Source organism: Podarcis erhardii (genome assembly GCF_964252035.2).
Source record: "Podarcis erhardii genome assembly, chromosome: 14".
Taxonomy (NCBI): Eukaryota; Metazoa; Chordata; class Lepidosauria; order Squamata; family Lacertidae; genus Podarcis; species Podarcis erhardii.
The window spans coordinates 48489872-48512970 of NC_138503.1; the positions used below are offsets into that span (position 1 = coordinate 48489872).

General features: G+C 46.9%; 1 protein-coding gene across 2 annotated transcripts in view; it reads right to left on the bottom strand.

The window, feature by feature from the left end:
- Nucleotides 1-4048: 4048 nt before the first annotated feature.
- Nucleotides 4049-23099, bottom strand: part of MYO15A (myosin XVA) — a 98417-nt gene continuing 79366 nt past the window's right edge. Inside the window, exons 54-65 of one of the 2 annotated variants that reach the window (XM_081839454.1) lie at nt 21450-21532; nt 20495-20625; nt 17328-17422; nt 15956-16033; nt 14679-14775; nt 13860-14020; nt 12211-12344; nt 10781-10914; nt 8889-9022; nt 7939-8079; nt 6519-6533; nt 4049-5611 (exon numbers count right to left, since the gene is read on the bottom strand). In XM_081839454.1, coding sequence (XP_081695580.1) covers nt 5510-5611; nt 6519-6533; nt 7939-8079; nt 8889-9022; nt 10781-10914; nt 12211-12344; nt 13860-14020; nt 14679-14775; nt 15956-16033; nt 17328-17422; nt 20495-20625; nt 21450-21532 — 1305 coding nt within the window. In that variant the 3' untranslated portion in view covers nt 4049-5509. Of the gene's footprint in view, nt 5612-6518; nt 6534-7938; nt 8080-8888; nt 9023-10780; nt 10915-12210; nt 12345-13859; nt 14021-14678; nt 14776-15955; nt 16034-17327; nt 17423-20494; nt 20626-21445; nt 21533-23099 lie in introns of those variants that run through there. The other variant, XR_014151037.1, reaches the window with a different exon arrangement.

Sequence of the window (23099 nt, forward strand, 5' to 3'; positions counted from 1 at the left end):
CGGAGTGGCTCGCCCTGCGCAGGCGCGCCGAAGCCCCGCCCCTCCCCCGCTCTCCAAGAGCCGAGCGGCTTCTCGTTTTGCGGCTAAAGAGCGTCCTCGCCACGGCGACTCCGCTTCTGCGCACGCGCCGCATGCCGACGCTCTTTCCAACTCCTCCTCCACCGCCCCCTGTTTTTTCATCGCCATAGAGATGGGGAAAGGTAGAGCGGCTGCTTCCGGTGAACATCGGAACAGGCCGTTGGGTGTTTTCGATACTCTCACAAGGATAAAAAAAGAGAGGTCAATCTAATATTATACAGACGCAGTAAAAAATTTTTTTTTGAAAAAAGAAAGTCATTGGCGTATATAAAATATACACTTCCGGCAGTTAATGGCGCATGCGCTGAGCAAAGTGCGCAGCTATAAAAGGCACTATAGAGATTGGAACGTGGAAGGGTGGAGTGGCGCTCTCATTATCCGTTGTGTAACCACGTCCCTTATATTACGGCGTTGGAATGGAAACCGGAAGTGAAAGCTGTGCGTGTAAAATTCTTGTTTTTCTACCTCTATATTAAGGACTCCTTAAGGGCCTATAATGTTCTCTGCGCATGCTCCTTAGTGCACGCGCACATGAAGCGCCATTTCCACGCCGTCAATCGCAATGACGTACAGAGCGTAGGGTGGGGTTTATGCATAGACGCCTGTGTTGGGTACTGTAGGGGGCGTGGCCAACTCAACAGGCTCCCCCTCCTTTCTTCACCGCCTACCTCAGCGCGGATTGGCCACGCTGACCCTATGAGGCGGGCACAAAATGAGAAGCCTGCCTGCTGATTTGCAGAAATGAAACAGGCGCTTTCAAGGATCGGTGGGCGAGTGGCTAATAAAGTGCCTCGGACAGTGGTGAAATTTCACAGCAGAAGCGTGAGGTTTTTAAGGGTCTCACGCTAAAATTTGCTGTGGTGATTTTTGAAGGAGAAAGATTACACTGCAGGGTTCATCAAGGGAACCACTGATTGACACAACCAGGGCCAGCACTGGTGCATCATGGGATAATTGGTTTTCCTCAGAATATCTCCCTTGAGCCTCCGCTTCCCCTTGACACAACCAGGGCCAGCACTGGTGCATCATGGGATAATTGGTTTTCCTCAGAATATCTCCCTTGAGCCTCTGCTTCCCCTTGACACAACCAGGGCCAGCACTGATGCATCATGGGATAATTGGCTTTCCTCAGAATATCTCCCTTGAGCCTCCGCTTCCCCTTGACACAACCAGGGCCAGCACTGGTGCATCATGGGATAATTGGTTTTCCTCAGAATATCTCCCTTGAGCCTCTGCTTCCACTTGACACAACCAGGGCCAGCACTGATGCATCATGGGATAATCGGCTTTCCTCAGAATATCTCCCTTGAGCCTCTGCTTCCACTTGACACAACCAGGGCCAGCACTGATGCATCATGGGATAATCGGCTCTCCTCAGAATATCTCCCTTGAGCCTCTGCTTCCCCTTGACACAACCAGGGCCAGCACTGATGCATCATGGGATAATCGGCTCTCCTCAGAATATCTCCCTTGAGCCTCTGCTTCCCCTTGACACAACCAGGGCCAGCACTGGTGCATCATGGGATAATTGGCTTTCCTCAGCCTTTTGGTATAGCGAATGCCTGAGTTTATGATACACATCAAAGACAGAGGTTTTTAAAATTCTGATTCAGAATAATAAAGAAAAAGTCTTCATTATTCCACAAACCTGCAAGTTATTAGCAAAAAGTTACTGTCTGCCTCCCCATATGTAGCGGTGTTAGTAACTTTGAAAGTGTGGGGAGGGCAGAGGCAGATTTGCAAAGCTCCTTTCACTGCTCACCTGGAGGCAATCCTTACCCAAAAGTGAGCAGCTGTTTTCAATTCTAAAGCTAAAATAAAAAATGCTAGAACTACCAAATCACAACCTGGAAAGCCATGCTTTCCTTTTAACTGCCTTCAGCCATGGCTTCTCCCACCCTTTTTTAGCCCTCTTCCCATGCTGTCTTTCTGGGGCAATAACATGCAGACAAGAGGAAGGAGATTAGAAGGAGTGGAGGGGGAAGCAGCTGAAGACATCATCCCTTTTGGAGAATGCACCACAGCACATTCCCATGGAGGCAAATCATGGCATTGGGGTGTTTTGTGCCCAAGCTGCGTTTCGTTCAGCAAAATCTGTGTGAGGCAGGAGGATAGAAAGTCAGCCAGCAAATAAACCAAAGCTCTCTGACCTACTTTCTTCCTACGCTTTGGGAGCCCTTGGCCTTAAAACAGGAAGCACCAGGTATAAGTGGCTCATTAATGTCTTCCTGGAGGCCTGCCAATCTCCTTTCCTTCCTACTCCTTTTCCAAGTCAATTAATGAAGGGACCAGTCACCTCCTTTTTGGAACTTGGTAGGTTATTGGAATGGATTTTTTGTCTCCATATGGAAAAATGCCTGCATGATGCCACTTCTCTTGCTGTCTTCCAATCCCTTTAAACCAGTGTTTCCCAACCTTGGGTCTCCAGCTGTTTTTGGACTACAACTCCCATCATCCCTTGCTAGCAAGACCAATGGTCAGGGATGATGGGAATTGTAGTCCAACAGCAGCTGGAGACCCAAGGTTGGGAAACACTGCTTTAAACAGACAACACAATTTTCCCCATTAGGGTGTGTGTGTTTTTAAAGGGACCCATCTGCCACCATTGCTGAGCACTGGTTGATGGGAGATGAAGTCCAGTAACATCTGGAGGGCCCCGCAGGCTCCCCACCCCTGTATTATAACTACGTTTAACTATGTGTAGCCAAAATGATTGCAACACCTTGTTAATCTCCACCTGTTTCCTTCGCCTTCCCCTGTTGCCTCTAGGGTTGGTATTAAGGACCACTACAATGATCGGGCATCTGCCAAGGTCCCACATACCAGGAGAATGCTCACTGCCAAAAGCCTCTTGGACCTCCTCCACATCAGCATCATTGCAACCCACCTGTTTAATTGCCTATCTTTTGGCTCAGGAAATGAGGGGTGGCGAGGAGCTGCAGGAAATTCCACTGCCTGCAGGTAGGGGTGTGTTTTTGTCAAAACTGCTGACCTTTTTTTTGCTTTTGAGCTATTGTTTTTAAAAAATTCACCAACAAATCAACACTTGAGACATTTTCGCCGATCTACCATTGCCTGCTTGCTCAACAGCTTTCTGCCTGGCAAGCCAATGGGTGGTAGAAATGAGGAAGAGGAGAGGCAGATAATGGCAGTGAGGAGTTTGTCTCACTGAGGCGGGATGTGGTTCGTAGAAGGTAGCTTGCCCAAGGGCCCCCCCAAAATTGCGACAGACTGAAATATACTCAGAGTCGCAAAGTGATTTCATGCTCTTTATTCAGCTCATAGTGGTGAGGAGGAATGAATGAATGTCCCCTCAAAGTATCTGCTTTATATACATTATTTACACAATGGGCTGCACATGATTGGCTAATTCCGGAATTCTACTGTAAGCCAATCAGGTTGTGGATTCACTTCAATCTGGAGCATGATTGGGTGGTTCCTGCCAACCAGTCATACTGCTGCATTGTTCTAGGACCAGTACTGTTCATCTCTGATGATATCTAGATTGTAAGGGCCTGGAGGCATGGATGGTGCAATAAATAAGGGTGATTATCTAACATCTGCTAACAGATGCTGGCAGAGGCACAGAAAGATCCAACCATTGAATAAGCCATGCAGTCATCCTGATATAATTACATGTCCCATCTATGTTTGGGGGCTTGGAAGTGTTTACAAGCTCCTGTGTTTTTTTTGCTGGCACGCTCCTCGGTTAGGTCAACATGTATTCCAAGACATTTTTGAGCGAGATGGATTACCAAATAAGAGGAAAGGAACAATCCTAGGGATTGCAGCCCTAAGTCTGAAAAGGGTTTCCCACCTCTCTTGTGTAGAATTGCATCTTCAATAACTATTTTGCATTTATGCTGGGGCAGGCACACACCCTTGTTGGCATGTGTGTTTGGAATGTTGATTAATGCGATTTTGTTGTCCTCAAAGGTGAAGAGCAAAAGACCAGGCACCCACGAGCGTATGACATAAAATGACACTTTTAATTTTGCTCAAATTGTGAACAAATATAACCCCCCGCAAAAAAGCGCAATTTTGAGTGCAAAAATATTACAAAATAAAGCAAGTAGGGTGTGAACTATTGCTTCTTCTCTTTCTCTCTCTCCCCCAATAGCACAATAGCAGTTCTTCTGAAGACTGGTTGCTTTTATAAAAATAAAGAGCAAAGTTGCAGAAAAAGCCATATTCTTGAAACCGGACCAAAGTATGTTAAAAAAACAACAGAACTTGTGAATAACTTTGCAAACAACTTGTGCACGTAAACAGACAGAGGCTGGGGAAAAACAGCGGATGATTCATCATCATGCTTTGCTCGGAAGCTTCCAGACACATCTGGCTGACAGCTGTTGCAAAGTGAGTGCTAGGCCAGATGGCATCTTGATCTGGTCCAGCTCAGTAGTTCTTCCATAGGTTCTATCCACCCACCTCAAATTTCTTATTAGGAGAATCTGGGCCAGGCTTCAACTCCTGGTCTAGAAGGACTTCTCATATATAGCAGCCTATAGGGACAGACGAGTGCAGTCTTCCCAAACCTGGCACACACACACACCCACACCCACACACCCACACACACCCCCCAGATGTTTGTAGGAGATTTATGCAGCCAAATCTGCATAAATTGTGCATAATAATAAGAAATGGATAAAGGATCACAGAGTTCTTAAATGCTAAAGAAGTTTCAGATTGGTCCTGTGGCAAGGGAGGAAATAAAGGTTGTTTCCTGTTCCTTTCTCTCTCTCTTATTTTTGAACCATATAACTGGCCAGATGCATAAGGCTGGAGCTCCTAAGCCCAGACTCCATGTTTGAAGATACTTTTCATATTTTTGTACTCATGAAGCTTTTATCTCTGTTGTTTCTGCTGTAGCATTGAGACCGCTGATTACTGTAAATAAAGCATTTTAGCTTACTTAAGGTTGTGGTCTATTCACTCCTAGAAGCAAACTGTAAGCACTTAATACTGGGACATTTTAAAGGTCTAACAATCTATATTTCCCACACATTACAAACACTGCATGTATTTCTGTTTTAAACTCTGCTGAAAAGGTTTTTGGCTAGAGAGTGAGTCAAGGCCCGCATGCTTTTTCAATTCAGGCAGACATCCATTTTCCTTTTGCAGTTTTTGCATGTGGGACTTCAGGATTAATTGGTATTCACCAGTTATTTTCCCAGGCCATATCTGCCTCCTCCTCAGCAGCCCTCCCCAATGCCACCTCTATCGCGACTTCTTGGTGAATAGGAGGTGCTGCTGGTCTCCCACCCTCAATCCCAATGTCAAACTTTACCTCCCCCTTATTCACTCACACCTTCTTCCTGGGGGAAGCACCACTTTGTGGCTTGCCTCAGGTACCAAAATGTATTGGGCCAGCCCTGAAAGAGAGAGAGAATGAGAGAGAGGGAGAGGAAGAGGTGTGTGGCCAGTCCATTCACAACAACGTGATCTCGCTCGGAGGGAGCGTGAGTCGCTTTTCGCGGGCGTGCAGCAAGCTCTCCATGTGGGTGGCGATTACTCGGCAAAGCTCCAGGCCCTGGAGAGGGAAGGAAAGCAAGAAGGTGGACGGTAATTTGACGTTAGTTGAGACGCTGCTGTAAAAGCTACTAGCTCCACTAAGCAGGGCTTAGAAGGAATTAGATGGGTGTCAGATCCAGCAAAAGCTCCCTGTTAATTCTTTTTGGATTTTTGGTCCCATAACATGGTCTCGCTAAGGTAGCAAGGCAGTTCATTCTAAGAAATTCAACAATAGATACATAGAAACCAAAATGATACTAATTAGGAGATGCATAGATACTAAAGGTTTGCACCCTAGGTATTAAAGACGCCTTCTTAGCCATCACTATCTGTTGGCGTTATCAAACCTCTCCACAGTGAAACTGTCTGTTTACAAAAGTTAAAATGGGGGAACCAGACAGATTCAAGTTGATCTTTCTGTTAAGAGACTCTAGTAACACTGAAATGATAAGGAACGCGTTCAGAGGGTGTCATTGACCATATCCTGCCCATCCAATCTTTTTTGGAGAAATTTAAGCCACTTCTCCAGCACAAAGTCATTTCAGATCCTCATCTTTACTTTTTCAAAGCCTTCCATGGCCTTGCCCTCCCCTTATGTCTCTGCCCCGATATCCTAATATCTCCTTGCCAATGACATTCGCTACTCCCAAGCTTTAAAAGGCCAAGGAACAACCTGAGCTCAGCAAACTTGTGTATGGCTTTTTCGAGATCTGAATACCAACTTTGCATGGTGCAATTGTGGTGGCTAACAGATGAAGTTACAAGTCACCCGTTTGAATCTCATCTTTTGCATATATTTACCTACCTTGCAGGGCTGCTGTAAATATTACAAAATAATTTGTGCAGAGTGCTTTGAACACATGAAAATGCAATACACTGGTATTTTTAAAAAATAAGTTTTATCATCCCAATTGCATGCTACCTACCATCTGAAGGTTAAGCTTCACAGAGCCAGTGGAAGGAGACAGGAGAAGACAGAGGAGACAGAAAGAGAGGGGAGGGGAGGAGAATGATGTAAGTTAAGCATATTTGCAGAGTTGCATCATATTTCCAATAAAGTCTAAATATGCATAAAAAATTATAAAGCTTATGCTAGATTCTGAAAATGTGGATCAAGAAGCTCTGGTGCGCAGCACTGTAATGTGCCGTGAGATTTTATTTAGGCCAGGAGTCTAAATAAAAGCCAAATGAACAAATGCTTTCTGGATGCAAAGAACAAAACTAAACACCCTACTCAAATCTTTTCCCAATCAGATTTTTGTACAAATGAGCTTGCCAGTCTGAATTTAAAGGCGACAGATCCACAAAGGGAGATGCAAGGTCACCCCACCGATACATTTTGCTAGAATTCTCACAACTATTCGCTTTTTCCTGAACTTTCCACAGGATTTCAGGCAAAGGAGGAACCTGAAAATCTGCTGTGGGGTAAAATCTGCTTTGCCGTAACACCTTCGGGGGATGTATGGATCCCACCCTCTCTCCCTTGAGAAATGCTACGAGTCTCACCAAATCAGCTCCAGCTTCCCTCAAAATTCCTAGGATGTTTTGCCCAAGGTGGAATTCTCAAAGTCACCCCAGATGACTTCAGGTGAAAATTCGGTGTTGCCTCTAACTCCTCAGGCCTGTTTAAGTGTGTCTTGCTGGACTCATGTCATGAGGCTGGCTCATTAGGACGAATGCAGTGCAGGCTTATCTCTTTGGGCCAATGGGGCCAATACATTTTGGTACCCGAGGCCCCACCAAGCTCAGCTTCCCTCAGCCAAGCTCCACTTGACTACCTCCTTGACTATCTCCTTGTCAGCTTCTTCCAGTATACCTGAAGGAGCCTCTCCACCCCCATCATTCTGCCCGGACACTGAGGGCCTTCTGGCGGTTCCCTCACTGTGAGAAGTGAAGCTACAGGGAACCAGGCAGAGGGCCTTCTTGGTAGTGGCACCTGCCCTGTGGAACACCCTCCCACCAGATGTCAAAGAGAAAAACAACTACCAGACTTTCAGAAGACATCTGAAGGCAGCCCTGTTTAGGGAAGCTTTTAATGTATAATAGCATTTTAATATCCTGTTGGAAGCCGCCCAGAGTGGCTGGGGAAACCCAGCCAGATGGGCAGGGTATAAATAAATTATTATTATTATTATTATTATTATTATTATTATTATTATTATTATTATTATTCCTCAGCATTAGTGTTGCCTTTGTGGAACGGAGGAGGATAGGGACAAATCCAGAAATAAATGGCGCCACCTGTTGTTCCACCTACTGCCTGGACTCCCTGCCTTCCATCCTGGCAGTTCCAAGGGTACTGCTGGGGAATTATGCTGTATCAGTACAGGCATTTTCATGCTTTACCTGCTCCAGCTGCAGCTGTGTGATCCTTTGGGACATCAAGCCCCCCAGCATGATCTCTACATAGGGGTAGCTGGATCCAGCCGAGGGCCGTTGGGTGCGTGTGGACTGGATCTCTTTCAGGGAGAATGTCACAATGGATTCCTGGAAGAGGAAGGAAAGAGCCGTGTTGTAGCTGCTAGTGACTTGTGGAAGTCAGCTGTTAGTTCACCACACCTCAACTAGTAGAGTACGTGAAACCCCAGCAGAGTCTTCAGAGATTTCCTGCTCCCAGCAACACAGCTTCTTCCAGAGTCCCTGGTAAATGGAAAAACTCCTTTCCCTTCATATACACTTAATAAAACTTAAGCCAGTGTGGTGTAGTGGTTAGGAGCGGTAGACTCGTAATCTGGGGAACTGGGTTCGCGTCTCCGCTCCTCCACATGCGGCTGCTGGGTGACCTTGAGCTAGTCACACTTCTTTGAAGTCTCTCAGCCCCACTCACCTCACAGAGTGTTTGTTGTGGGGGAGGAAGGGAAAGGAGAATGTTAGCCGCTTTGAGACTCCTTCGGGTAGTGACAAAGCGGGGTATCAAATCCAAACTCTTCTTCCTCTTCTAATAAAAAGCATATTTTTTTAAAAAAGAAAAACTCCTTTCCCATGCAGTTCAAAGGAATGCTTTGTTTTCTGTATCCAGGCACAAGACAAAGCTGAACCCTGCTATCTACTATAAACAGTTCTTCTGGTCTTTGAAGTAAAGACACATACATGTACAGAGATCCACTAACACTGTCACCATGCTAGCTTACGCTGCTGTGCAAAACCCACAGCCTCTTCCCTTGACTCGCACAGATTCAGAGTCAGACCCCGACAGCATCAGGACTTGCAACAGGACTTGCTGTCGTGGGCCAGGAGCCAGCTTCGCCTGCTGAACAGCAGCCTGAAAGGGGGACGGGACAATCCACAAAACCTACGTGGGTTTCTTTGTTCAGGAAGTTGAGTCCATTCTGGTTCACAGCCAGGATGCAGGGGGAGATGATGGTGTTGTTGCTGCAGCTCTGGATGTAGAAGAAGGATGAGCCGAACATGGGGAAAGCGCTCAGGAGCCCTGGAGGGGGGAGCGGAATTGGAATGATCTGCAACACCACCATTATTGTGAAATACGGTATTACTGGGGCAAGAGACAAAGGGGTCCTTTGCTCAACTTCAGATTGATCTGGAGAAAAGGGCTTCCCCCCCCTTTATGGAATTAAGAGTGTAAGAAAAGCCTGTTGGATTCAGAAAATGGCCTCTCTAGCCCAGCAACCTGCTCTCACATGGCTAACCAGATTTGCAGCTAGACTACATAACTTATTGTGGGCCGGTAACTTTTCTTGCCTCAATTATAAAGCAGAATGTGCATGTTTTACCGTAAACATTTTAAGCACATTCTGGGCAGTGCTGGAACAAAACCAGCTGCCTTAGAGGAAGGATTTTGCTCACCTGATGGAGGAGGAGCTTTGTCGTGTGTGTGTGTGTGTGTGTGTGTGTGTGTGTGTGTGTGTTTTCACTGCTGCAAGATGTGCCAACGATTGTCACTAGTTCAGATGGCTTTACAGCTGTACCTTGGTTTGCGAACAGCTTAGTTCTCAAACATTTTGGCTCCCGAACGCTGCAAACCCGGAAGTGACTGTTCTGGTTTCCGAATGATTTTTGGAAGCTGAATGTCCAATGGGGCATCCGCAGCTTCTGATTGGCTACAGGAAATTACTGCAGCCAATGAGAAGACGCACTTTGGTTTTTGAACGTTTTGGAAGTCGAATGGACTTCTGGAACGGATTCCGTTCAACTTCCAAGGTATGACTGTAGAAGGTGATTAGAGAATCCATGAAGGAGGAAGAAATCTAACAAGCACCTATTTGCCATGATCCCTAAATGGAACTTTCACTTTTGGGTGCAGTGAAACTCAGTTTGTTGCCTCCTTCATATCCTATCTTGGGGATTTCTTGGAAGTACTGTATCTGACTGGCTGCTCTTGGAAACGGTGTTGGGCCAGATGGACCTGCCTCGGTCTAATCCGATAGGGCTTTTTCTTTATTCAAGTTCAGGAGTGGAGAACTCCCCCCCCCCCCACATTCCATCCAGTAGGCAAGATGCTCATCTGCTCCCTGGTTCCTACACTACCTGTTCAGTGTGGCAAGGAAAGGGTTTTGATGCTGTACTATGTGAGTTAACTGTAGCTTCTTTCTCTGCAACAGGATCTGTTGCAAGGAGATCAAAGCAGAAGTGGAAATATTTCAGCAGACTTTTTGCTCCTTGCAAATATGCAAAAAGGAGCTCATGCATTCTGCAATTGCATGAGCATAACTTTTGGGGATGCAAGTGCATTTTGAAGCTTGAGGCTTTAAACAGCTGTAAGGCTGGGCTTGCAGCTCAGATGTGCAGCATTCTGCTGGGATCGCAGAGTTCGTTGTGACTTTTGTCAGGACAGATGAATGGTGTTGGTGAGCTTTTTATTTATTTCGCTTTTTTAAACAAACTTTGTAGAAAGAATTGAAGAAAATGGAAGGTGAACCTTGAGTGGAGTTGCTAGGTAATAAATAAATAAATGCCTCTGTGACAATGGGAAATAGCTTTGTGTATGTGAGCGGGTCTAGCCTGCCCACTAATTGAAAGTGGCCCCTGATAGCTTTCTACTGAGCTGATGTGGCCCTTGGCCTGAAAAAGCTTCCCTCCTACTGCACTGGTTCAACCAAGGCAGCCAGTCCCTTTTATTATGGCTCATTTCTTTAACTTTAGCTGGTTGGCACTGTTTATGTGGGCAAGACCTTCCCAGTGCCATGCCCTGGGTCAATTAATGCCACTTCCTTGAAAGCCAGCATCTTACCTAGGAACTGCGCCCGAGCTTGGTGGGCACTCAAGGCCTGCGCTTGCTGCAGGTGGTGCATGACCATGTCGAGCCATGACTGGGCCTTCTGCAGATGGTAGAACTGGGGTGGGATGTAGTCCTGAACCTCCCGCCTGAGATGGGGAAGCAGAAACAGAAGAAGAGAAGAAGTCATAAACCACCTATGATGGGCTGCAGAACCAGAAGCCCTCCTGCTGTTAATTGGGCTACAGCACCCACCATCCTTGACTACTGGCCATTGTGGCTGGGGCTGATGGGATTTGGAGTCCAACAACATCTGGAGGGCAGCAGAATGGAGAAGGTTGTCTTAGACAGCTTCAAAACAAGATGCTTCAAGCAATTAAAATTATTTCAGTTAGGACAGTTTTCCCCAACCTGGACGTTGTTGGACTCCAACTCCCATCATCCACTACTGCTGGTCTTGCTTGCTGGGGCTGATGGGAGTTGGAGTCCAAGAAATATCAGGGTGATCAGGTTGGTAAAAAGAAACGCATATTGCAAAGGCCTGCACAGTTTTGTTGTTGTTGTTTAGTCGTTTAGTTGTGTCCGACTCTTTGTGACCCCATGGACCAGAGCACGCCAGGCACTCCTGTCTTCCACTGGAGGTCTAAAAGGAGAAGGGGAAGGCGTCTTGCCAAACCTCTACTGGCAGGAAGTTCCACAGGGCAGGACCTGCCACAATCATGGCTCAATCCCTAGCATAGCCGTCAACTTACAGATTTGAAAATAAGGGACCAGCAGTCTCGAAAATAAGGGATCAGCAGCCAAAATAAGGGATTTTCCAAGCACAGGTATGTTCAACTTCTGAGCCCCTCCAAGCCAAAGGCAGAAAGCCCAGCCAGCAGCCAAACAAAGCCTCAAGCGGTGGTTCCCACAGCGCAGCAACCCGGCAAAGGGGATGCAGCAAGGAAAACCACCGTCACCTCTCCACTGGGAAGTGCTGAGCAAAGGCTGGTTCCCAGGCAACGCAGCCGAATTGATTAGCACAAGGCATGCAAGCTCCACCACCCCCGTCGTTCTTAGACTTCTTATTGGGTGAGCAACGCAGCCAAGCAACACTGTTGGAGCCTCCCTCCTCCCTGGCCGGCAGGGAGGGTGGGAGAGGAGCTGCTTCCTTTGAAACCCGGGAAATTTAAGGGACATCATCAATAAGGGACAGCAGCGGGACACGGCGCTGGGATAAGGGACTTTCCCGCCAAATAAGGGACGGTTGACAGCTATGATCCCTAGTAAAGGCCGACCAGACCTCAGGGGCTTGGGGAGCCATCTAAGAGGGCCTCAATGATGGAGGAAGAGCATAAGAAGCAGCCCCCTAGCATCTGCCAGCTCAGAATTGCTTCCTGGTTGGAGGGGGGACATGTCCCCTTTTCGCCCTGTCCCCAGAGCCCCCTAACCTACAGGGCACCTACACGGTAGGCAGGTAGAAGCTGTCCTTTGCTCGGTGCTGCAGAGCAGCCAGCTTGGAGACTTGCTGGAACTGTTGCTCACTCGGCCTCATGGGAGGGAGAGTGTTGAAGAGCCCCTTGAGATAATCAGGGAGAACCTGAGAGAACGAGAGGAGGAGTCATAAATACGAATAATAATTAAGTAGCATTTGGAGCTTCCAGATATTTGAAATGCTGTATATACTACAATCTCATAAGGTGGAATTTTCATGGATTCCGCTACCATGCAGAGGAGCTGTTCCTTAGCATGTACCTTGAGAAATGTCACAGACTACTTCCTGCATTGACATGGCACCCAGTTCGGGAATTTTATTGAGTTATAAATCTTTCTAATCACTGTTTGAAATACTTCCTTCCTCTCTATAGCCATGTATGCATACATTATGTATATTTATTATGATTAAGATTAAGATTTCTATACTGCCCTTCATAGGGATGCGGTGGCACTGTGGTCTAAACCACAGAGCCCAGGGCTTGCTGGTCAGAAGGTTGGCGGTTCGAATCCCCGCGACGGGGTGAGCTCCTATTGTTCGGTCCCTGCTCCTGCCAACCCAGCTGTTCGAAAGCACACGGTGCAAGTAGATAAATAGGTACCGTTCCGGTGGGAAGGTAAACGCCGTTTCTGTGCGCTGCTCTGGTTCACCAGAAGTGGCTTAGTCATGCTAGCCACATGACCTGGAAGCTGTACACCGGCTCCCTCGGCCAGTAAAGCGAGATGAGCGCCGCAACCCCAGAGTTGTCCGCGACTGGACCTAATGGTCAGGGGTACCTTTACCTTTACTGCCCTTCATCTGATTTGATTTGAATTCATTTGATTCCCTCCCTCTCTCTCTCTCTCTCTCTCTCTCTCCCTCTCTCTCTCTCTTTTGTTTTCTTTTCCTTCTCCTCCTGTGACGAGGCTACATTTTAATATTTTAATGTTCCATTATTTTAATGTTGTATTTTATTTTTGTTTTTAAGTTGTAATCATTCTTCTTGTTTTTATTATTGTTTGTAAGCCGCTCTGAGCCCGGCCTTGGCTGGGGAGGGCGGGGTATAAATAAAAAATTATTATTATTATTATTATTATCTGAAGATCACAGGGCGGTTTAGAATATCAAAACACAAAAATACAGGGTTTCCCAAACTTGGGTCTCCGGCTGTTTTTGGACTACAACTCCCATCATCCCTATCTAGCAGGAGCAGTGGTTAGGGATGATGGGAACTGTAGCCTAAAAACAGCCAGAGACCCGAGTTTGGGAAACATTGCTCTAACCATTACACCACCCTGGCTCTCATAACCTGGGCTCTACTCCATTAGAGCTTATTGACACAGCAAACCTGTTAGTTTTTAAGACCCTGTCATATTTTTGTGACCACCCATTTTATAGAAGGCTTAGCGGGGGGAGAAAGGCCACGTCAGAGTCTCTGACCATCTCGAACCAAGTAAAAATAGGCTGCAGAGTCACTGGTCGACCTGTCCTAATCAAAAATGCCTTCCTGCCCAAACAAATATCACCATCACCAAGACCTGGAAGGAAACCTACCTATGAGTCATTTTGAGAAGGAACAAGATGTGCACTCGGCTGGTCCTCTCTGAAAGCTTTCCCTTTTCTTTGCTGCAAAGGTCTTACCTGATTGTAGTGCATGGTGACATAGAGCTCATTGTCAAACTTTAGCGGCTGGGCCCAGATGACGCGCCGATACCAGAACATGAAGCCGCTGTCCACATTCTCCATTTCCAAGGCAACATCAAGGATGTACTCCTTTTTGTTCAAAGGCCGAACATTCTGATCTGCGTGGGCGAAATGGCACAGATCGGATTTTTAAAGCAGTCTGGTGTTCCTGGTGAAGTGGGTGACTGCATTCACCTGGTGTACAGTCTGGCTTCCAAATATAGACTGGTGATTTGCTAAAGGGGTGTGTGTGTGTGTGCAAACTGCTCTTTTCCTACATGGCCAAAAGGATGGTTTTACAGCCCTCTACCAACAGGTGGTGGTAGACACTTTCCAGATAAAGTCCGGCATCTCAAAAAGAAATAACTTTTCAGGCGCAACCGGGTGAATTTTCACAAGCAAGAATGAGAATATAGCCTACAAAATTATACGCCAGGTGTCCTACTGAAACAACATATGACAGGCAATAAATTCATCCAAATTTGGTCATTTTTGTGCAGGGACTCTTTAGAACTCAGGTGTCTGTGCAAATCCACCCATGAAAGCCAATGCACATATTGTTGGGGTGCTGCTAGGAAGCCTCAAGGCAAAGTCATTGAAATGGTCAGTTTTGGGGGGTTGGGTAATTTCTAGTAAACTAGTAAACCTAGCTTAGGTCTGCAGTGTGATCCAATCCTGAAATCGGTAGTTTGAACAAAATACACGGAGTGGAACGATACGTTTATTCCTGCTCTTTGGACTGAGGGATTCTCTCCTCTGGGGCCCGGTGGGACTCACTTCTGTTGGCGACAGCAAAAATGATGTATTCGTCAAAGGCCTCAGGGCGGCGTAGTCCCATCTCGTAGCATAACTCCTCTATCACATCCAGCGCAACCTGGAAATGCAGGTGAGGGACGGAGAGGTTGAGTCACAGATGACCAGGTACATATTCTGGAATGTGGTTCACTTGTCTGCTTGTCTGCCTGCCTGTTCGCTATGGGTTAGAGTGTCTTTGGTTAGACGATATCTTGTCATAGCTGTCAACTTTTCCCTTTTCTTGCGAGGAATCCTATTCGGAATAAGGGAATTTCCCTTAAAAAATAGGAAATGTTGACAGCTATGTATCTCGTATCATTGCCAAACTTGTCATGTGGCTTCACAATGCGGTCTTTGTCTGTGTTTGGATGCGGGAAACCATTTTGAAACAAGCTGGTGGACCAAAACATGACTTCGCCATGACTTCACCCAAACGGACGTGGCAGTTACAAATGAGGTTTCCTGAGGTGGTGGAGGTAGTTTTTAGCTATGTTTGGATGCCTTCAGATGCAATATATTGCTGTATGTGAGAGAGATACAGTGTGTGCACACACAGCCCTAAAACTCTAATTTATACTATCCATTTCAAAATAACAATAGGTTTATTAGAATTCCTGGGCGGCACCGGACACTTTCTGCTAGTTTTAAATAATGCCAAAGTTCATAAGCAAGGAATACAAACTTTGAAACCATACAGATCTCTTCCGCAAGCTAGATTTATTTATTTTTTAAGGCGATGGAAGGAAAAGATGATTCTGAGAGAGGGCAAGATGCTTATCCCCACCCTGAATTGTTTTAACATTTGAAGATGGTAATGAAGGAAGCTCTTGCAAGCTGATTAAGTCACAACTGTTGTGGGCAGTTAGCATGGAGAAAGAAACAATTTAAAACAACTTACAATCACAAAAATAATGCATACAGTAAGCTAGTTTCTACATACACTCTCACACACATCCAGCAGTTTGGCATCTGGCTTGACCAGATAACCTGTAGGGTCCCTTTCCAACTCCACGATTCTGTGACTCTATGCAAGAAACATTATCAGAGTTCAAAGACTCAGTTCCACTCAGGCAAAAACACTGAAAGCAGGGGCAGTAAGAGGTGTGGCTCAGGGTGAGGGGGCATGGCCAGGGAGCGGTTGTGGGCTGGGGAAAGTCCTAAGGGCACAGAGAGGCGTGGAGGGTCGACATTTGGCCCTGAGGCCTGAAATTCCCCTTCCCTGATCTATGGGGATGAGAGATCCTTCCTCTTCCACTCACCGAACAAGTTTTGATCTTGAGGTGCCTCTCGATCCCTCCTGGTAAGAGGAACAGCTGCCGCTTGGAGCTCCTTCCGGCCTTTGCAAAGGAAGGAAGGAAAGACAAAGTTCATAAGTAAAAATGGAAGAGAATTCTGCATCTTAAAGTAAACTAACTTATTTCATAATCTCTACATTTATATGCCAAGTGAGAAGCAGCTAACCATCAGAGCACGTGCTCTTCTGAATACTGCAGTGCACTCTTGCTTCAGAAATGTGCACCCGACAATGCGTATTTTACTGGGGATGGGATGTGTATTTTAGAGGGAAATGTGCTGAAAAGCATAGGGGGAAATGCAGGAAAATGTATATAAAATAATATACAAAACACATATTTCAAGGAAAGCATACAAAAATGGTTAAAAATGTGTATATTTAAAAAAAAATAGGAGAAAACAGGATGGAACAGACTTAACGATTGTTGAGGGCATGCGAAACTGGCATGGAATGGAAAGAGGCTGATGCCCCTACCCCTAATCATAAACCATGTTTAGAGGAGGTTCAACCCCAGAAACGTATTTGCATCCCATCAGCACTGCAAATCTGGGAGATCTGAGCTCTGTGCCTCAAGGGTGCCCTCTAGACTGCAGTACCAGCCTGCCTGAGCCATCTGTCAGCTGACGCTCCGGGGCCAATCCTTGCCCACGAGGCCCTATAAAGCCCTGGTCTTAGAGCTCCCTCCTTAGTCAGAACAACTCATTGCTGGTATGAGGCCATGACATCAGCTCCTGCTCCAGTACCTGGCTGTGATTACATGGCTGCCCCTCTAATGCTCTTTTGCCGCTTACTCTGGAACTCAGCTCTTTCCTGATATAATGTCCACACTTGCTTTTTCCTGCTAGGGCTGACAGACAGCTCCCTTCAGGTTCCAGAACCCAGACAGTCAAGAACCTGAGTGTTTCCTCTGGAAATGAACCTATGCCTGCCCTAGACTATGCTAGGCATCCACTCAGGCCAGATAACAGACCTGAAAGTTGACTACTTGGGGATCTGAACCTGCTGTGAACCCCAACATGGATTTGAACTGCGATTTGAATGCATGTGCCCCCAAAGCGGACTGCTGGTGGGTCAGTCCCAGTTCCCAAATCACACAACCATGCCACCAGCAGACCTGTCCACTGGGCACACCAGTAGTGTGCCCAGTAATTGAAACAGCATGTTAAAAAAAGGCCCATCAACATATACAGCATTCAAATACTGTAATAGAAAACAGTTCTTAAACACAAACTACAGCACCACCCATCCCTGTTTGGAAGCCATTCTCCTTTTGGTGTAACTCCCCCCCCCCCCCATTATATGCAGCAAAGCCCTCGTGGGACCTGCAGGGCACTCACCACCATGGCTTTGAGCTCCATGTTACTGGGGAACTCGCAGCGGCCACCAAACTGAAAGGTTTTCTGCAGGTTCTGCTCACATGCCTTGGCGATGCCTGATGGAGACCATGAAACAAATATGAGAGAGAGTCAGAGACAGAAAGTGTGTGTGAGAGAGGAAGTATCCGAGAGGAGAAGTGAAATGTGGGGGCTCCAGATTTCTCAAATGCTGTAGAGAGATTCAGCTCTCTAGACTCACCTAAGCCTGATTGTAAAGACAATTCACAGGGCAAAGCACCGGAGGCTAAAATGCCTACAGGTGCAAACAGATGCGTACTGATAAAATAGCAATTGGGGGACGCCAAGCATCCCCAGCTCTACTGAACAGGGAGAAATAAAATGGGTAGAACTAATGAACAGGAAGCTTTTAGTTAATGGTACAGCAGCCCTGAAAAGCCTCAGTAGCATTTTGCCCGTGCTTGCTGGAGAGGCTGGCACTGCAACTGCATTTTATTTACTACTACTACTAATATATTTATACCCTGCCCATCTGGCTGGGTTTCCCCAGCCACTCTGGGCTGCTTCCAACAGAATATTAAAATACAGTAGTCTATGAAACATTAAAAGCTTCCCTAAACATGGTTGCCTTCAGATGTCTTCTAAAAGTCTGGTACTTGTTTTTCTCTTTGGCATCTGGTGGGAGGGCGTGCCACAGGGCGGGCGCCACTACCGAGAAGGCCCTCTGCCTGGTTCCCTGTAACTTGGCTTCTTGCAGCGAGGGAACCACCAGAAGGCCCTCAGCACTGGACCTCAGTGTCCGGGCAGAACGATGGGGGTGGAGACGCTTCTTCAGGAGTGCTCCTTCAGGAGCCTCCCAAATGCTTAGAATCTTCAAACGGAGAACTACTTAGCCCTTAGCCCACGTGACCTTAGAAACTGGATTTTTCATCAGGCTGCCAACCAAGACAGAGCATCCATCATTGCTGCCCGTTACTCTACTTGGTACCCCCAAATTAAGTCCATTCACTCAAGGCCCCATTACCTTGAGACTCTGACCTTCCCACAACTTCGCAGGGCCTTTGCAGAACAAAGATTCTGCAGATGCCCTCGGCATATTTAGAGGGGAGATATCGGGGAATTCCCAATATGGATTGCAAATGCATATATGGATGCAATCAGGTAGAGGACAGCACACTCTATCTGCTGATTTGCCCCCTGTATATAACGCCCAGAGGAAAATTTATATTGCCAATTCTTAATTGGCTTCCAGGTCGATCCGCACAGGAAGTGACAGTTGAACTCCTAGCAGATAAACATCTATATAATACACACCAGGGAGCCAAATTTGTGCTGGCAGCCAAGAAGCTCCGTTCCAGGTATGTGAATACATTCCAGTTTTAATATTTAATGCTGTGAATTTCTTTTTATGTTGCAAGCTGCTACAGGCTACATTGTAAGATCTTGGAGGAAATTTTTCCTTTTCTTCTCTGTTGTCTGTTGCAAAGGCCTTTGGCTATATACAATAGAATTGACCAGACCCAAATGCTACAAAGCAGATCGGAAAACGTGCTGGAGGAGAACACAGAAAACACTGAAGCGCAACTGATATTGCTGTCACCTGGAGTGAGTGAACAAAGATGGCAGGGAGGGGGGAAGGCTGGCTTGGGGGCAGCCTGGGACGGCTATTTGCACTTAATTATATGGAAGACTCGATTTCAGCAGTAAGTGTGGATGCACATGATTGGTTTGGCATAGAGCAGCCAGGGGAAAACCCTACCCAGTGCCAACTTCTAGCTGATTCAGCTTGTACTGAGCTGATGGCATATATTTGCTACCATCAGGTGCATTCAAGATTTGGCAGGCCACCGCAACCTGAAATTCACCCTGGTGCACTGGCAGATGGATTAAAAAATCTCTGCCTAGTTTTTCATGTTCCTCATCTTCCAAGCTCCAAAACCTCTGTGGGGCAAACACCATTCTAAGGGGACATGCAGTGAGCCGGCATTCCCAGCTAACAGCCTAGTTTGGGGAGCGGGGAGTCATCTATCTTTCCCAATATTCCTTTCCACCCTGAAGCCACTGGAACCAGTTTTGGAACCTGCGTCTTTTAACGAGGAAATAACCACCTGCTGCGACAGGTGAGCTGCCTTCCGACTGAAGCTGCCTTCTGAGAGCTGAGCAGATGGGCTCATTTCCATTCATTAATGAGCGATGGGCAGCGGCGAGGAAAGCGTCCCAAACGGGGCAGCCTGATGGATGTGGGCAGGCAGAATCAGCCACCATTTTCTTCCTGGGATCTAACCCCTTTCCCTGCCCCAGGAGCTGTGAAATGTTAAATTCGGATGAACAGTCCTGATGCAAAGCAGTTTTAAGGCGAAAACGGGAGCACCCTCAAGGCATTTGACACAAACCTAGTTTTTTATCTTAGGAAGCAAGCTAATAAATAAATAAATAAATTTATGCAAATATCTGGCACAGTCATTCTCAATAGCTCAATAGCTCAAAAGCTGGCTGCGGGGTAGGGGATGGGAACTGGAGATCCAGGAGCCAAATGGAGCCCTCGAGAGTTCCCCACTCAGGGCTCTCCCCAGGCCACACCCCTCATAAGGCCACGCCCCTCACCAGACCTAGTTCATACCCCACTTGAATGTTTTTGCCTGGCTAGGAATGTCTCCTTGAACTCTGATAATGCATTTCGCTTGCCTGGGTGGAGGACAAAGAAGCCGGTGGGAAAGTGTGTGTAGAAACTAGTCTACTGAACAAAGGCAAAATTTGCATTTGTTGGACTACAACTCCCATCATCCCTGACTAGGGATCCTTCTCACTAGGGATGATGGGAATTGTAGTCCAATAACATTGGGGCCCCAAGGTTGAGAAGGGCTGATATAGCTCAATATTGTCCACAGTAGCAGGCAGCAACTCTCCAGGGTTTCAGAGCAGGAATCTTTCTCAATCCTACCTTGCAAATGTTTGGGATTGGAATCTGGGGTTTCATTGCAGGGGGTTGGACTCGATAGCCATCAGAATCCCTTCCAGCTCTACAATTCTACGATTCCATGGGTTCTTCTGCATGCAGAGCAGGTGCTCCACCACTGAGGCGTGTCTCTTTCTCAGCCAGGACAGTGCATATGTAACCTTGTGACTGGTTGACCAGATGGTCTCCAGGGGCGAATCTCCCAATATCTCACCTTGGAAATGCAAGCTGGGACTGTTGCAGATTTCTTGGAGGAACTGCAGCAAATATGGTCGGAGGACTTCAGAGCATCTATAATAGGCACTCAGGATGTAGAGCAGCCTCCAACCTTTCTGGCAGCTGTCCCTGTGTGAAACCCCCCAAAGAAGGGAATTGGGGGCTGTTAAAATAGTATGCAAGAAATGAACAAACGGAGCAGGGCACCAAAGTCATGCCTGACTTGGGACGCAGTTTGGAGTGATACTATCCCTCTCGCTTCCCCCTTCCTTCCTCCTCTCCCCTCCTACAATATGCAGGTGCCCAATTTGCACTTTCTGAAACCAGGTGTGAATTGAAACACAGCCATCCTTCAAAACTGGCAGTACTCCAAATTCTGCAGTCGTGTGAAAATGCATATACAGCGATACCTCTGGTTACGAACTTAGTTCGTTCCGGAGGTCCGCTCTTAAGCTGAAACCATTCTTATCCCAAGGGATGCTTTCGCTAATGGGGCCTCTGCTGCGTGATTTCCGTTTGCATCCTGGGGCAATGTTCGCAACCAGGAGCAGCTACTTCTGGGTTAGCAGAGCTTGTAACCTGAAGCATTCGTAACCAGAAGCGTTCATAACCAGAGGTACCACTTTAGTAGGGTACGGTTATAGACAGAAATGCAAATATCAGTGAAAAGAACATTTAAAAAATGTGCTAAGGTAGGGAAAGTTGCATACAAAAAGGTGTACATTATGATAAATGTGCATGAAAATCATGAATTTACATGTGGACATTATTATTCTTTTAATCTCAAACAGGTTGAAAGGAAGATAACTGAATTTAAGGTTAGAAACATTGATGGTTGCATTTTTCTGGTGGTTTACAAGCCGTGTACTTCTACTGGATGGAAGCCCCCCCCCCTTCCCCCTCCAGCCACCATTGTGCACAGGCCTGCAGGTTGTTACCAGAGATTCACGTACGTCTTGGTGCTGGTGTTGTCCGTGATCTGTTTGATGATCTGGCAAAACACCTCGTCCCTGATGACCTCGTGGTCTCTGCAGAGCTAGTGGAGAACCAGGAGAAAGTGGAATTATACATGCCTCAGGGGAGTCCCAGCCCTTGCTGGCTGCTCGCGTAGCAGCCACCACTTCCTCTCTCCCCACACAGACTTCTGGCTTTGTGAAGGTGATGGAAGAGTTTGCCATAGTAGCCCGCCAGTGCCAGATTTACGTATAAGCTAAACAAGCTATAGCTTAGGGCTCCACTCTCTTGGGGGCCCCCAAAAAAATTAAAGAAAAAACAACAACTGGATGTACATTTCCAAAATATAAGATAAAAAACAGATAAAATAAAACTGACATACAGCAACAGTGTTTTGTGTTGTGTAGGCTCCTATGATGTAAGTAATAGGCCCCGCCTGCTAGCCTGCTCCCTAAAATATCACTGGTTTGCTCCTTTTTATATATAGGGTGCCTACATTCTGCATGCCTATTGTCTTTGTCCATGGAGCTTTCTTGGCAGGAATATTGGAGTGGCTTGCCGGTTCCTGCTCCAGGTGGATCACGTTTGGTCAAAACTCTCCACTATGACCTGTCCATCTTGGGTGGCCCTGCACAGCATAGATCATAGCTTCTCTGAGTTATTCAAGCCCCTTCACCATGGCAAGGCAGTGATCCGTGAAGGAAGCTACCAGCATGAGTTTGACCAAACTGCGGGAGGCAGTGGAAGACAGGAGTGCCTGGTGTGCTCTGGTCCATGGGGTCACGAAGAGTCGGACATGACTAAACCACTAAACAACAACATTCTGCATGGACTGGTTGCATGGCAATATGTGCAAATGGCTTTAGATACCTGTTAGCTTCATAAATTGCCATATAGCATGTATTCAAGACGAAAAACAGTGACAATTTGTTGTTGACGAAGGACAGCTAGACATATAAAGGGCCCCATTAGCTTCAGTAGCTTAGGGACTCATCAAACCTAAATCTGGCCCTGTAGCCCGCCATGGCTATGACAAGCTCAGCAGCTCTGCAGATCAGAAGAGCATGCTTTAGACTACAGGCGATTAATTGGTGGACTGGGAGCTGCCACCAGGTCACAGACTGGTGTTTGGCAGCATGTTTGGCTTAAAAGCAGGTATCAGGTTGGAAGAAGGTTGAAGGCTGCTGCTCTAAGGCTAAGGGGCAGCCCATGTTGTGTCCTTGATATGCTGTTGGACTTTAAAGGGGTCACCATCGTGTTGGGGCCTGTGGGCACATGTGGAAATTGGATAAACCTTTGTGTGCACGATGCACGCACAAGGCTGCAATGGAGTGCAAGCCGTAATGTTATTGTACTGGCTACAACAGAAGAACGCTTCTTGCAAGCCTGGTTTCAGAGGAAGGAAGTGAAGCTGTGAGTGCATGTTCACCTGCGGGTGCCACGATGGTGACCTCTGGACTATAGCAGCTGCACTCAAGAATGAGAATGTTTATTAGGAGGTATTTGGGAGAGGCCAGAGCAACCAGGCTGGCTTGGCGAGTGCAGCCCCAGTGCAGATATATGCCCAGGAGGGAGTTCCCTCAGCTCCAGACTTCGTTGGGTCTTGTTTCTGCGTTGGCTCCGCAGGTCCCATTCCCCGCAAGGGCCAG